The sequence below is a fragment of the Drosophila eugracilis genome, unplaced genomic scaffold, assembly GCF_018153835.1.
Source record: "Drosophila eugracilis isolate 14026-0451.02 unplaced genomic scaffold, ASM1815383v1 contig_2129, whole genome shotgun sequence".
Classification (NCBI taxonomy): domain Eukaryota; kingdom Metazoa; phylum Arthropoda; class Insecta; order Diptera; family Drosophilidae; genus Drosophila; species Drosophila eugracilis.
The window spans coordinates 20,888-37,290 of record NW_024573010.1 but is presented as its reverse complement, the minus strand read 5'-3'; the positions used below and the strand labels follow the sequence as shown (position 1 = coordinate 37,290).

The 16,403-nt window shown below is 37.9% G+C and overlaps 1 protein-coding gene across 1 annotated transcript; it reads left to right on the top strand.

The window, feature by feature from the left end:
• The first annotated feature begins 378 nt into the window (after positions 1–378).
• Positions 379–13,399, top strand: LOC108112065. Its single transcript, XM_041818046.1, is given in 3 exon segments — positions 379–1,812; positions 9,943–10,805; positions 12,629–13,399. Coding segments are annotated over 3 exon segments (1,974 nt in total). The 5' UTR covers positions 379–1,019; the 3' UTR covers positions 12,947–13,399.
• The last annotated feature ends 3,004 nt before the right edge of the window (positions 13,400–16,403 follow it).

Below are 16,403 nucleotides of genomic sequence, written 5' to 3'. Positions count from 1 at the left end.
AACCCATCTATTTTGTAGCTATGTACATGTATGTACATATGTACATTGTAAATAACTCTTTTGGTGCACATTACCTACACATTGTTCATACATATACCTACACATTGTACATATATACATACATACTTTAGGTCGACACTGAATCGACGCTCTTGTAATATACATACATATGTATGTATATGTAATTATACCTGAATATACATACATACATACATATGTACCTGCCTTAAGTAATTTGGACAGAGTGCAGAACAAAAAAGTAGGTACGTATTGATGTACATATGAAGATATGTATGTGTGTACCTATTTGAGTAAGCGCAGAGAGAGCCTCTCCGATCACCTAACGAATATCAAGTAGACACCATTCAGGTGCCTCTGGCCAGTTTCATTTTCAAGAGAGACGTCGTCGCGTAGAGAAGCTTAAACCAAAGCGGGCTGCAACAAGTTGTTTCGTTAGCCTTCAAACAGTTTATACAGGTGAATCAGACAAGCTCAGCTGCACTCCCGGGCGTACAGCGCGTGAGAAGAGCGATTGTTTCGGGGAACAAAACTCACAAACGCCATATTTGATTTTTAAACGCTTGCGTATGTGTTTTGACTCAACTGTGTAAATCGGGAGCGTAATTCTAGTGCGTTGAACGCCTCTCACGGGATTTACTCGAATCCAAACAAGATTAGTAACGAAAATTCAATTGTCAGAGCCAGAGAGTGGGTATTTGCTCAACCCGCGATGGACGTGTTGGTGTGAACCCGTTCGAGAACGAGAACGTGTACGAGTAGATCGCAGTGCGCGGCAAATACTATACCCTTACCTAAGCGAAAAATTCTCTTGCAAACGAACTCAAAAACATAACGACAAGCTTTCGCATAGCCCAAAGTAAAACCAGAAAATCCACATTTTTTGAGCTGTCCTCAGCTCTTTTCTTATCGATTCGGATTTAACGCAGCTTAAAAGAAAAAGTTAAATTTTCGTCTTTAGCTATAGTAAATCCTATTAGTAAGTCCGATATTTGGCCATAATGGGTGACTCCACACCCATATGCCGATGCCGTGTCCTTTACCTAGGCAGCGCCGTTCCGCGCCAGAGCAAGGACGGTCTGCAGGGCATCCAAGAACCGCTGCGCAGCCTTTATCCTTCGGAGGGGGCGGTGGGAGCTAAGGGCATTGACAGCTGGCTAAGCGTATGGTCGAACGGCATCCTGCTGGAAAACGTGGACGAAAACCTTAAACAGATTACGCGTTTTTTCCCGATTGAGTCTCTGCACTATTGCGCCGCCGTGCGCCAGGTGCTTATCCCGGAACGCGGCAACGCCCATCCTGAGCCAAAGTTCCTGCCGCTCGACTCGCCATTCGCTCGGATGCCACGCGCGCAACACCCACCTATTTTTGCTGCCATTTTGCGGCGCACCACGGGCATTAAAGTGCTTGAGTGCCACGTGTTCATTTGCAAGCGCGAAGCGGCCGCAAACGCATTAGTCAGGTGCTGCTTCCACGCCTATGCCGACAACTCGTATGTCCGCCAGTTGGAGACAGTCGGAAACAGTAGTGCCTATGGCACACTGAAAAGCGCTGATGGTATCCATTCCAATGCCGATCTAAACAGTGCGGGCCCTGCCGAAGTAGTTGTAAATGGTAGTGGTGCCAACAATCACTATCTTTCCGGACAAGGCGGTTGGAGATCGCAGCCGGGAAGCACCACCACCCTGAATAGCCTGGAAAGGGCTTCCAACGGCCACGCCAGTGGATCAGCAATAGGCATGAACGGGAGCAGCACTGGCAGCGCTGCTGAAGGATACACGTCCGTCAAAAATTGTAAGCGCCCTTACGTACATAACTTAAATATTTAACATGTTTTATAGTTAAAAATAATACTCCTTTTACCGCAAACTTTTTAAATGTGACATTTAACTAAATTTTTGACATTTATTAAATATTTACTTTTTTTTAATAGTTAATATATGTAAATTTTCAATTGGGGCCTTCTAGTTAAAATATTTAAAATAAAAAGACAAATACTGCTCTTATACCCATACTTGTTGAGTGAACGATATATACATATGTATATACATACTTTAATGGACATGTGTACATATGTATGACTAACGCATATACACAGTTACTAGCGGTGAATGCCCATTCAAAGCTTTACCAATGTACATACACTAATAAATGGCTACATACAAAACAATACGCTATAGTCGAGTGCCGCGACTATAAGATACTCGTTACTGTATTATGCGATTTTAAAAAATTCCTTTTGCTAGTGGAAATTCACAAATTGAGTAACTGATAGTGACGTCACTGCCCACTTAAATTTCTTCATAAATAGCGAAATAATGTTCCGATTTAAAAAATCTTTGGTAAATCGATAGATATTAACAGAAATAAGTTATACAAGGTCAAACGAAGGCATTCACTATAATACTATAGACGCCACAGTTTTCCTCGGTTTGTGGGCGTTAGAGTAGGTGTGGCCGGATGAAAACTCGTGCCAAGTTGGAGTGGCATCTGTTAAATATGTATTCTTAAGCCTAACTTTCTAGCTATTATAGGTTCCGAGTTTTTTGCATTTTTGGTTTTTCGTGTTTTGTGTGCTTTGGGGTGGGAGTGGCTAAATGGGAAAATAACAATTCGCATTTGGGGCATTATAAAAACCTACATGCTTGATGCTAACTTTCTATTACTTGTAGTTACTGAGATATCAGTTTTTCTAGAAAATGCAAAAACCATCTTTCGAGCTTGGTGGGCGTAATAGTGGGTGTGGCCGGATACATATATCACCATAAGATGCGCTGGCATTCCAAGATTATGTATACTAAATTTCAACATTCTAGCTCTTATGGTTCCTGAGATTCTGATCAAGAATATATATACTTTATTGGGTTGGAAAAGCTTCCTTCTACCTGTTACATACTTTTCAACGAATCTAATATAGCCTTTTACTCTACGAGTGGCGGGTATAATTACAAATGTCTTTTTTCCGATAATTATTGTTTTAATTATGTATTTTTCCCAATCTTTTATTAACTTATCTTAGATTAATTTAAGTAAAAGGAGTAGGCATCAGGAGGTTTAATATTTAAATAAAAATAAAAAAATAGTTGTATGTTTTACAGTTATACTTTTTTGCGCTATGAACAAGTTTACAACCGTAAAGATATTTGAAAATTTACTAATACATATGTTCCTTTCTTTTGTGGGGCTTAAGTCATTTAAAAACAAAATAATTTAAAATTTCTGGAACTTATGTCTCTTGTCAACGTCTCTAAAAGCAAATATAATAGGATAAGATTATGGATGCTTTAATTTAAATGTAAATTAAAATTAAATTTTCTGTGTTGCACTTCTATAACTTTGGAGAGTGCGATGTTTGATGTGAATAAAATCAACAGTTGACGGGATGCAGATAAATTTGTACCACCAGTTGGTTTTTTCATTGTAAGATGAATCGGGAACTCTTTAGAAAAGCAAGAAGAAACGATAATAATAAATTTGCTAGAAGAAATGCACGCAGTGAATAATAATACCAGCTCCTCCTTTTGTCAGAAAAGAGGATTTTTAATAACTGACTGTGAAGTCCCTCAACCCATGTGAGGTGCCATATCATACGTATATTTGTCGACAAATTTAAAAAATGTTCAGATTTGAAAAAAGTTTAAGGTTAGATGAAAAGTTAAAGTTTACTACTATGGATGTTAGTGTGGAAAACCATCTTGAGCTGCGGAGGCATCTATAGAATACGTATCCTTTTCCTAACTTTCTAGTTCTTATAGTTTCGAAGATTAATGCGTTGTGGAAAGGTGCGGAACAAATAATATGCTTCGGTGGCATCATTGGGAACATCATTGGGATCCCAACTTTCTATCACTTTTTGGTAGGCAAAACAGTAGGCATGGCCGAAGACGGATACGACCTGAAGATGCGATTTGAGTTTTTCGTGTTGTTCGCGTGGGATGAAACAAAAATAAAATTGCTGTGCGTAGGCAATCAAGAATCGGCATGCTTAATCTGAACTTTGTACCTCTTATAGACAATAGACGAATGACGAAAGGACTCCGAGATTGATCCCGATTAAAAATATATGTACATATGTGCTTTAAAGGATCCGAAACCGTTCTTTTTACCGCACTTTTCAAGGTATACTCTATATTCTATAAAACTACATATGTATGTATATAAAAAGTATAAAATCTTCCCATATATTAGCGTTTCTATAAAATGCATTGGCTTTTGTTCCTGAATTTCTTTGAGTTTATATTTTTTGAGGTCGAGAAGGCTTTATTGATTTATCTGAATATGTAAAATTGAAATTTAAAAGTTTGCGCTTTAATTAAATTTTTAAATTATAAACATTGAATTCTTATACGTTTACTTATTATTAAGGTAAACGTGCTTTGTGTTTTAAAATTCTACTTTAATTTTTCGAACATTTTCATTTCTTTAGGATGTAAACATTTTTAACACTGACAAAATTCCATGCAACACCTGACACATTGCAGTACGTGTATTTAATATGAACCAATCTATGTCATACCTGCTCCATACCTACTCACCTTAAATTTTTAAACTTTCTTATTTGGACGTACAACAATTACATATTCGAGAATATCGATGACAGTGTTGGGATGCCAATGAGGGTAAAACATCAACGTTATGAATCTGATGTCACTTCGTCCATTACCTATTACTTGTAGCGAAGTTGAGATATGTATGTAAGTTCAGCGTAAACTTAAATTAAGCAAATTATTGTCGACTTTCTACTACCTAATGCGTGAACGATAAACTACGATGTAAAATAAACATACATACATGTATATACATAGATGGACGTTTCCTTCTACCTTTTCCTACTTAAAAATAATACATTATACTCGTTAATACTACAAGTAGTAAATGGAATAAAAAAGCTTTGACATTATGAAGACCGAATCAAGTGAATATATGATAATTAATAAATCTAACCCAATTGTGTTCTGCCATTATCTACCTTACATTAATACATTATACTCGTTAATACTACAAGTAGTAAAGGGAATAAAAATGCTTTGACATTATGAAGACCGAATCTATGAACATATGATAATTAATAAATCTAACCCAATTGTGTTCTGCCATTATCTACCTTACAGCATTTTTAGGAAGAGTTACCGACTCATAGACTAAATATATCATAATTACTGGCAGAGTCAATGCCTGTCGGTTCGTACGCCAGTACATACGAATGCTGAGATTTCGGAAACTGTAGAGTCTAGAACGTTGGGCTTATGCAAACCTTCCGTTTTGAGTGCTAATTTGATTGTGATAGAAGTCTTGGCTCTGCGCTTTCAAATTTCAAATTCCACAATTCAGTGTGAAACCGCTATGGAGACGCCGTGGAGGCATGGAAAAGAGAGAGTCGTAGAGTGGGTTTTAGTGAAACTTTACTGAGAAACGATAAAGTATTTTGTTAAAAAAGCTAATCCTCCTTTAAAGGGTTTTCACTGCGCTTTAAAAGGTTACCGTATTTAGCATTAAGGTTTCCATTAGTAGAGTGCTGAGACTATCAATTATCCGTGGCTCAATAAACCATATATAAAATGTCTTAGCATTCTGACCCGTCTCCTATAATTATACTCGTAAAGAAAAGGGTATATTAGATTCGTTGAAATGTATGTAATAGGTAAAAGGAAGCGATTCCGACGCTATAAACTATATATTATATATTCCTGAACAGTATCAATAGCGAAGTCGATTTAGCCATGTACGTCCGTCCGTATGAACTAGTGGGCGCGGGCCTGTATTTTAAGGCCCGGGCCTGCACGAACACAAACTCTTTTTTTAGAGGTCCGGCCCGGCCGAACGCGAAACTTTTCACCATGGCCGGGCCCGGACTTCACAGAGTCCTGAATGGTTTGTAGCGACATATTTTATATTTCAAAGTTTTATCAATTTCACAAAAGGACGCCAATTTTGAATTAGTGGTGTGCCTTTTTTGCTAAGGCCCGGTCCAGCACGACCCTTAATTTTAAGGGCCGGGCTCGCTCCGGGCCTGTGTCGGTCCGCGGGCCACGAAAAAAAGCCCGGCCCGTGCCCACCTCTAGTATGAACACTGAGATCTCAAGAACCAAATGAGATTCAAAGTTGAGATTAGGCAGGCAGATTCTTGAGGTCTTTACGCAGCGCAAGTTTATTTCAGCATCCTTCCAGGACCACTATAACGCCCACATACCGCGTACAACTGTGGCGTCCATAATATTATAGTGTATGTAATACCACCGACTTTAATATCAATCGACAAATTATAGTTGTTAAAAACTTATTTTAAAAATAGTTTAAAAATACGGAAAAAAAAAAATTATATGGATAATGGCTTAACCTCTTGTTAACTTTCTTATTATATGTTAATATTACAATATATTAACGTTTGTCAACCAATAGCGATCGGCAAATCGAATATTTTACCATTATAAGAAAATGATTTAAAATTATGGTTATAAGAATTAAAATTAATTGATGAATGAAGGAAAATCCCAAGCTTTGCACCAAATTTTCTTTCAAAATAGTTAAATATTTATTCGCATCCATGATTCCGTCAATAAAAACCAAATTTCCGACGCCGGACACAGTCATACAGGCCCAAACCATAGCATGACCACCGCCGTGCTTAGCCGCTGCTTTTTTTTTTTTGTATGTAGCTCTGTATTGGGACGCCGCAAAACATATTTCCTCCTATGGGACCCAAATATATTACACTTGGATTTGTCCACAAATATAACGTCGTTCCAGACCAAAATCGGACGAGTTTCAAGTTCCCTGGCGAATTTGACGCGTGCCAACTTATTTTTAGCACTAACGAAGGTCTTATTTCTAGAAACTCGACCATAAAAGTGGTGGTTATGCTAAGTGCTGCGAACTGAACCTGGGCAATATTTTTTGCCAATTTCGTTCTCAATCTCCGCAACTATTTTAGGACCCGATACTTTGGGGTTTTCCTTCACTTTTAGAACAATACGTCTCTCCTCGTGGTCATTAAAAATTGTGTTCGGAGCATCACCCTTATCTGCCACCCGCAAAAAAGCCTTTGGGTTATGTATGGGTTTGTACTAGGGCTTGAGGCAACCATATCCTGGGTTTTCCCATCCTTAAAATGTTTAAGGACTAATTCGCGTTGCTCAATAGTTGTTCGTGGCACCATAGTTTGAAAATCCTCGTTAATCCATAATTTTTTGGTGCCCCCAGCCTCGAAAACTTATAAATATGCTTTTGTTGATATATTTTTACTAGTATTAAAAAAAAATGGATTTAAAAGTCGCAGTTTAGAGTTATTTACCATTAAAGTGCTTGCACGAAATAAGCTTGTGCGTCAGAATTGCCCTATTTTTTACTTTTTGTATAAACAATTCTTTTGTTTTTTAAATTAGTAAAATCTTTTGTTATTATTTTAATAATATGCGACATTCTTAACATTACTGCGTTAAAACTGATATCTATGCTGGCTTAGTAGCAGTATCAAATTTAAACTTCGATTTATTCTTGCACGAAATAAGCTTGGAGCCACTGTAGATGCTTCTGCGGATCGGAGTAACTTAAAGCCGATTGATTTACAGCTCCGGAACTCTATTTGAGAATTACGATTTTATAAGTATTTTTGGCAACGTTTAGTTTTATTTTGGAATACATATATACAAAAACATTTTATGGCGAAAATCGTGATTTGGCAAGAGCTGTATGGTTAATATTACGATTAAATCCACATTCTTATAATCTAAGATATCTCATTTAAGCCAAATACCCAACCTCTCCTATTTTAACGCACGCATGCACATCTCACTGCCGTTGAAATGGATTTCAAAGTGCCAATATTTCTTCTGGCTTGCTTCCGCAGATAATAAGATAAATCCTTATGGCTTGATATGTATAAAAGTAAACAAGCTATGCTTAATTAAATAATCTTAAGTGTAAGGTAATTTACTTTCTACAGCTCGCCACATAAAACTTAGGCCGACGGTCATTTAAGTGATCGCCGGACTTCCGCATACATTTACATAAATTACATTTAGTGTGCGTTTAAAAAAGCGGCAAAGCAAAAAACTTTATGGCGAATAAGGGGTTGTTTTATATTTTAAACTAGGGTTATATGGCATGAGATTTAAAGATCTAAAGTACTACAAAGGGTAAACTATTTCAAGATACCCTAAATATAGAATATGACAAAGGATCATTCATTGTGAGCCGCTAACTCCTAAATTGACATATTTCATTTTAGTCGGCTAAGGGTTTATATTCCCCAAGCCTCGGTGGCCTCCAGTTCCAGATGATGCAATAAAGCCAAAGGCTTTGAGTAGAATAACAAACAAAGCCGACAGAAAAAACATAGGCCATAGATGGGCCATGTCTACTCGTACGAAATGTGACAGTTGCACACCTGCCTAGATTATTAAATTAGTTTTATTATACCTGTTGCTCGTAAATATATGTAATATATTCTTGATCAAGATCAAGAGCCGAGATTAAATCAATCCATATCCGTCTCAGAATTATCAGGAGGTATAAGTGCTCGAAAATTATGGTCGGATTAGACTTGCAAATTGTAGCGCTGCTAGCGCAGCTCTAAATCCCACTAACCGTAAAACATTTGTTAATGAAATCGAAAAAAATTACCCGTTAATCTGCTTACCAATTTCCAAACAAATTACTTATAAAACAAGAAGAAACGCTATAGTCGAGTGCCGCGGCTATAAGATACCCGTTACTGTTTTACAAAATTGAATAACATTCATTTTGCTAGTGAATATTTCCAAAGCGCCACCTATTGTCGGAGAAAGCATTTTGAGTAACTGATAGTGACGTCACAAACCATGTGAGGCCTTATAACCTAAATTTCTTCATAAATAGCGAAAAACTTCGGTAAATTGATAGGTATTAACAGAAATAAGTTATACAAGGTCAAACGAAGGCATTCATAATAATTTTACAGACGCCACAGTTTTCCGCGTTTTGTGGGCGTTAGAGTGGACGTGGATGAAACTTCGTGGCAAGCACAGCTAAGGCACACTTAAGCACAACTTTTTAGCTCTTATAGTTTCCGAGATTTTTGCATTTTCGGGTTTTGTGGGCGTTAGAGTGAGAGTGGCCTACATGCTTACCGAGATATCAGCTTTTCTAGAAAATGCGAAAACCGTCTTTGGAGCTTGGTGGGCGTATGGGAGGGTGTGGCCGAATAATGGTACCACTATAAGATGCGCTGGCATCTAAAGATTATATATACTGAATTTCAACTTTCTAGCTCTAATAGTCCCTGAGATTTCAGCGATTTTAGTTTTTCGCGATTTGTGGGTGTTAGAGTGTGCGTGGCAGGATGCTGTAATAAACTGCGCACTGTAACGCACTGCGTAGGGACCGCAAGAATCTTCATAGTTTATCTCAACTTTGTATCTCTTATAGTTCCTGAGATCTCAGCGTTCATACGGACAGACGCACGGGCAGACGGTCATGGCTCAATCGACTTCGCTACTTTATAGGGTCGGAAACGCTTCCTTCTACCTGTTGCATACTTTTCAACGAATCTAGTATACCCTTTTAATCTACGAGTAAAGGGTATACAAATTGTAATAGAAATATGTTGCCAAAACGTCGTATCATCTTATATTGAAATCTTATTACGTACATAACTATTACATCGTGCGCCACAAAGATTTTAATTCGCAGATTACAGATTAAGCTGATCACCTTTATATTCTTACAAAATTAAGTTTGCACATGGATAATCATTGGTTAATAATAAAAACCTGCCCAATATTAAAAAAAAAACCCGGGGTCCATTTAGTCATTTACTCACCTCTTCAGATTTTAATACGTAGTACCAGCAGTGCCACGTGTCTTAAACTGAATTTAATCCGATCGTTAAACCACTGATAATACACTTGTGTTTCTTTTTAATTTGTTGTCAATGGTCTCTTTCAGTTTGCGACAGCAGCGCTGACATTAACGTGACAGTCGACGATGGAGATACATTTTACACTGACGACGAGAACCATAAAGTGTGGAGTGGCTCACAGGACCAATTGGACAGCATAGGGCTCCTAGAGAGTCCTTATGATCACTTTGGGGGACACACTTCAACTTTGGGGAGACAACTTCGCGCGCGGCAAATCAGCACACCTATTGATGTGCCGCCACCGCCGATGAAGGAGGAACGAACCACTAAGCGGGACAAAATAATATCTAAGTCCACCCAGAGCCTCTCCGGCACCCTTATCCGACCTAAACCCGTGCACCCGGCGGCTCTAAAACTCACCGCTTTCCAGGGGCCGGCCGAACACGCCAGTATGATTTACGGGCCTAATTCCGGACCCGGATCGCACTCCGCTCGCTACCACACAATCAGCCACCGCGGTTTTTACCCGGCTCCAACCAAACACCTGGCTCAACACCCTCAGTCCCATTCCTCACAGCAACAGATTCATATGATGCACCACTCCAATGTCGGTGGTCTATCGCCTATGCAGATACCCGTAATGATGGCTAGGCAGTACGCAACTCTTCAGCTATCGCGCCATTCTAGCAAAAAAAAAAAAAAAAACTAAAAAAAAATGGTGCTGGGGGGTGGAGTTCCCGTGGGCATGTCGATTGTACAGCCCGCATTCGCCTACCAACAGCAGGGTATACGAGTCCCATCCCCCCAGATGGTCACTTCCCTTATTGGAGAGCCACGTGCAGTGGGCCCCACCAGCCGCAAGATGGCGACATCGATAGGCAACGGACTGGACGACTCTGGAAACTCAGGTGCCGAATCGCCTTCACCCGGTGGCACTGGAATCTATAAGGTGGGTGTCTTTACCTCGTTTTGCGCTTGTTAAATAGATTTAAATTAGGTGGCAACTTTTCAGTAGCTATAAAGGAAAATATTAAAAGCAAGGAGGATATAATTGATTTTATACAAAAAACAAGAGGAAACGCTATAGTCGAGTGCCGCGACTAAAAGATACCCGTTACTGTTTTACACAATTTTAAAATATTCATTTTGCTAGTGGAAATTTCCAAAGCGCCACCTATTGTCGGAGAAAGCATGTTGAGTAACTGATAGTGCCGTCACAAACCATGTGTGGCCTTATAACCTAAATTTCTTCATAAATAGCGAAATAATGTTCCGATTTAAAAAATCTTTGGTAAATCGATAGATATTAACAGAAATAAGTTATATAAGGTCAAACGAAGGCAAGTTGCAGTGGCTTTCTATCTTTGTATCCGTTCATACGGACAGAAGGACTACGGACGGACTTTTACTCTACGAGTAACGGGCATAATAACAACATTGTGGGTCCCATAGACTTTAATCTTCGACTTAGACGTGGGCAACTTTTATAGTTCCCAAAGATGGTTAAATAGACTCGTCGGGCCTTTTGTACGTCAGCCCATCTGTATGTATGGTCGCTGAAGCTAAAATCTATGAAACTATAAGATATAGAGTTAGAGAGAGTTGGAAGTGCAGATTCGGCCACTCCCGCAACACACGAAAAACTAAAACCTGTGTAATCTTAGAAGTATAAGAGCTAGAAAGTTGGGATTGGCCATGAGTATTCTAGAGATGTTACCGTAGCTCACCTCTCTAAGGCCTACAAAATGAAAAAATGTGACACAATTGTGAATTAACTCTCAGGAACAAGAATTGATAGACAGTTTGGTTCAAAGTAACTGTGAGATCTTGGGGACTGTTATGGTTGGAAAGTTGGAATGTATGCATGCATATTCCAGAGGTGTTACCTCAACTCAAGGTGGTTTTATCAATCTACACGCGAAAATCTGTGGGATCCATAACATTAAGGTTTTTGTTTTGGTTTTACTTTATATAAGCTCGGATGTAATCCAATCTGGATGTCTAATTTTCGATGACCTTTTCCAACATTTGTAGTCGTATATCGGCAATAACACGGCGAATATTGTCTTCCAAATGGTCAAGCGTTTGTGGCTTATCCGAATAGACCAATGACTTTACATAGCCCTACAGAAAGTAGCCTAGCAGTGATCACAAGATCTTGGAGGCCAATTTACAGGTCCAAAACGTGAAATTAGGCGGTCACCAAACGTGTCTTTCAATAAATCGAATTTGGCACGAGCTGTGTGACATGTTGCTTCACACCTGTTAAATGGGTCGCCATCTTGAACAGTAATGCCAACTTAAAGCTTTATACCTCTAAAAAACACCTTTTTTATATATACCAATCGTTGTATTATAAAATTATTTAGGTTGGTATATTTTTTTAAAAAAATTTATATTTTAAAGCATAAGCAGTTAGTTGGAGGTTAATAGACTTATATGGTTCAGACAAAAAGTAACCCCGTTAAAATGGGTTGGACCGTGAATTTCTGCTAGCAAAATTATCATTTTAAAATTAGTTAACATGTGTAGTTTTCTTTTATTAGACTGCTGGTTTGTGTATTATATGAATTTTTTATAAAATTACATATTTAATCTAAAAAATATTGTTTATTTAATTAAAAAATAGAGAGTTTAATTCCTTAATAATTAACTTGAATACTGAATTAATGATGATCAGCGATGAAATTTCATGGGTAAAGGGTTAATGGAAAACATTGATAAAATCTAAGCGCTCTTAAACCTATTGTTATTAATTTATTCATTTTTCAGCGTAAAGGGCACCTCAATGAAAGAGCCTTTAGCTACTCTATACGTCAAGAGCATAGGAGCCGCAGCCACGGATCATTGGCTAGCTTGCAGTTTAATCCGCCTGACTTAAAGAAGGAGCGCGAGATTGCCCAAATGGTTGCAGGTCTTGACTTGAACGATGGTCCAAATACGCTGCAACGTAAACAGGTCATCACAATGCCAAATGGCGGAGGACAGGGTCATGGAGCTGTTCAGCATCCGCTCGCTTGTCCTCCGCATCCACATGCCATTTACGGCCCACTGGGGCCTTCCAGCAGCTTCGGAAAGCCACGAAGATAAGAGTGAATGAAATCTGTCTACAATTTTACTTTTGGGTTGATCTGCTAACCATGAAGCTTACAAATAGATATATTTACACAACGTTTAGCGATGCTGGTCAAATTAAATGATGAGCCCGGAAGAAAACATTGTTTAATGGTGTTATACATTGGATTGAAAAAAGACTATAGCTGTATAGCTCATCGGAGTTCTTGGAAACGACTCCCACGCGGAGATCAACTCTACATTAATGAATATGTGTGCCTTATTAAGTTTATACGATAAGTACATTAACCAATGTAAAGCGTAGTATAGATAATAAAATGAGTACACTATCCGACTATGTGGCGATCACAATTACAATGATCTATAGCCAGGTCTGTCGTAATCGAGAAGCCTGAGATCTATTATTCAAATATGCTATTGAATATGTATATACAATAAATATAAACAATAAACTTTTTCTAGCCGAAACCTAATGCATTCGAAATACCATCCTTAGCGCTTTAATCCTTTTAAAGTGATTTCTCTCCCAAATTACTCACTGAAAACAGATGCTGAAGTGGTTTAATTATTGGGCATATGAGTCCAGTCAACTGGTAGAATCTCTGCATATGTTACATAAAGCCGTGGCTTAGGTGCGAAATTTTGCGATGGCTTTCTGATGTGGGTGTGCCTATGTCAGCTCTGGGCTGAGTCCATCTCACCTCTTAAAGAGAATAAAGTGTAAGTAATTTCACCGAACTATCAATAGGTAGTTCGAAATTTTAGTTTCACTAAACAATTCAGATTATCATAAAATTATATGTAGGCAATCGGTATCACTATTAATTGATTTTAGGAAAAAAATCACAGATTTTAAAACCAGAAGTTTCAAAAAAACAAGTTAAACTTGTATACTAGCATGAAGAGGAGGTCTTCTCGTGAGATTATAGTAGAAACCCACAGTCTTGTTTCAAAGTAAAGCTTGCAAGTCAAACTTGTAACAAAACATGTATTGTAGATATTTTTCACCTGTTTATGCACACCCTAGATATTTTCACGTTAATCTAGGTAACATTATATTTTATTTTAGTCCTAACTTCCCATAAAACCAAAAATGGACGATATCAACCGAATTCATTATAGTCTCAAAAACTCTGATCTCGTCTCTGAGAAATTCTTGCTCTGTGAAAAACGTTTATCGTTTGTTACGACCATATTATGGTCTAATCGGCATAGTGAACCAACAATTTGTGCTGTTATCACCAAATTTTACACTAAATTTACTTTGTTGGACATTAAAAAATCGACGCGCATGCGTATGGACTGTACGGAAGAAAATATTAAAGCCTTACACCTGGGATTCGTGGAATATAGGCAGAAATATTCGAAAAAGTGACGCAAAATTTGACCTTCTGAATGGACCTCTTGAAACGGAGCCGCGTACAACATTTACATGAAGTTATTTTTAAAACGTAAATGTCAAAGACCGATTTATAGATTCCAATAATTTTGATTTGCTAATCCGATTTCGCGTTTTTTTCGATTTAAAAAATATTACGCCTAAAAAATCACCCTTTACTTCTTAAGTTTGGCCAGAGCTACATATGTATGTATGTATGTATGTATGTAGATTTATTATCAAACTTTACTGAAATCCGACTGACACGACTAGTTGCCAATTTCTCTGTCGATGTATTGGTGTTGCAGTAGACTGTAGTCGACTGTATTGATAAACTAGTACATACTTTTCTTTGAAGTTGTATGGTTTGGTCTGTGTTAGCTTTAGCGCCTATATGAAGAGAAAGGCTATGCTATTAAATGTGTGGAATGCAGACAATCCAGTTGGAAACTGGGTATTGCGGTTTATAAGAGGTGGGGTCAGCTGCTTAATCTGAAAAATAAAATAGTTGAAATGTGCTTTTTAGAATGAATTTAGAAATATTTACGGTAATTCTTAATTGTTTAAAGTACTGGATATTATGAATAGAAAGCGTAGTAAAATCCGCGACATTTCAAAGAATTTTAAAATAGTGTTGAAATCTTGCCATTTTTACGTATTTGAGTGTTGTAGATTTTTTGACAAATACACATCGAGCACTCATTACATAAATCGTGTAGGGACGCTATAGTTGAAGTGTTGAAATTTTTTTAATTTGTGTGCAAAAAACACCCCGCTTTATTTATTATACCCGTTACTCGTAGAGAAACTTCCTTGCTTGCGCTGCGTAGCGATCTCAAGAATCTTCATGCTAAATCTCAACTTGGTATCTGTTATAGTTCGTGAGATCTCAGCGTTCATACGGACAGACTTCCGGACGGACAAACGGACATGGCTTAGTCGACTGCGCTATTGATCCTGATCAAGAATATATATTCTTTATAGGGTCGGAAACGCTTCCTTCTACCTGTTGCACACTTTTCAACGAATCTTAAATTCCCATATACTTTACAAGTAACGGGTATAAAAACAAGAACAATTATATTGCAGTTGGCGACGCAATAAAACGGGAAGAGAAAACGAAAAATTGGAAGTGTAAAATCACCGCGAGCCCTTAAAGCTTATGGGCGAGGAAGTCCATATGATCCGAGTATTTAAGAAAACAAATAAACACTCTGACTATAGGGCATTTCGCAGAGTAATAAAAAGCGTAAACAGAACATATTTTGCAAAAATTGAATTTTCTTTTAATTTAAGTTTGCTCAAACTCTAAATCAGCGTTCATACGGACAGACTTCCGGAGGGACAAACGGACATGGCTTAGTCGACTGAGCTATTGATCCTGATCAAGAATATATATTCTTTATAGGGTCGGAAACGCTTCCTTCTACCTGTTGCACACTTTTCAACGAATCTTAAATTCCCATATACTTTACAAGTAACGGGTATAAAAACAAGAACAATTATATTGCAGTTGGCGACGCAATAAATCGGGAAGAGAAAACGAAAAATTGGAAGTGTAAAATCACCGCGAGCCCTTAAAGCTTATGGGCGAGGAAGTCCATATGATCCGAGCATTTAAGAAAACAAATAAACACTCTGACTATAGGGCATTTCGCAGAGTAATAAAAAGCGTAAACAGAACATATTTTGCAAAAATTGAATTTTCTTTTAATTTAAGTTTGCTCAAACTCTAAATCAGCTAAATCAACTAAATCAGGAGAATACGATGATTGCGGAACTATAATCGTTTAATTTTTGTCACGAAGAACGAGTGGAGTGTAAATCGCTTGCCGCAAACGACGCATAACGTTCAAACAATATTCCTTATAACCAGTGTGTCGAGTTGGAATTAACCCAAGTCTCATCTCTCCTAATGCATTACAAATTTTTTTTTCAACTAACTTAATTGTTTTGACATTACCAGTATAGGATTACTGACTACTGCGAAGGACACCCGGAAATAACCTCCAAAGACTGCTTCGTTGGAGACCCACAAAATAAGCTCATCCGACGTACTAAGTAACGGCGTCGAGGGAATAGTATAGAAACAAA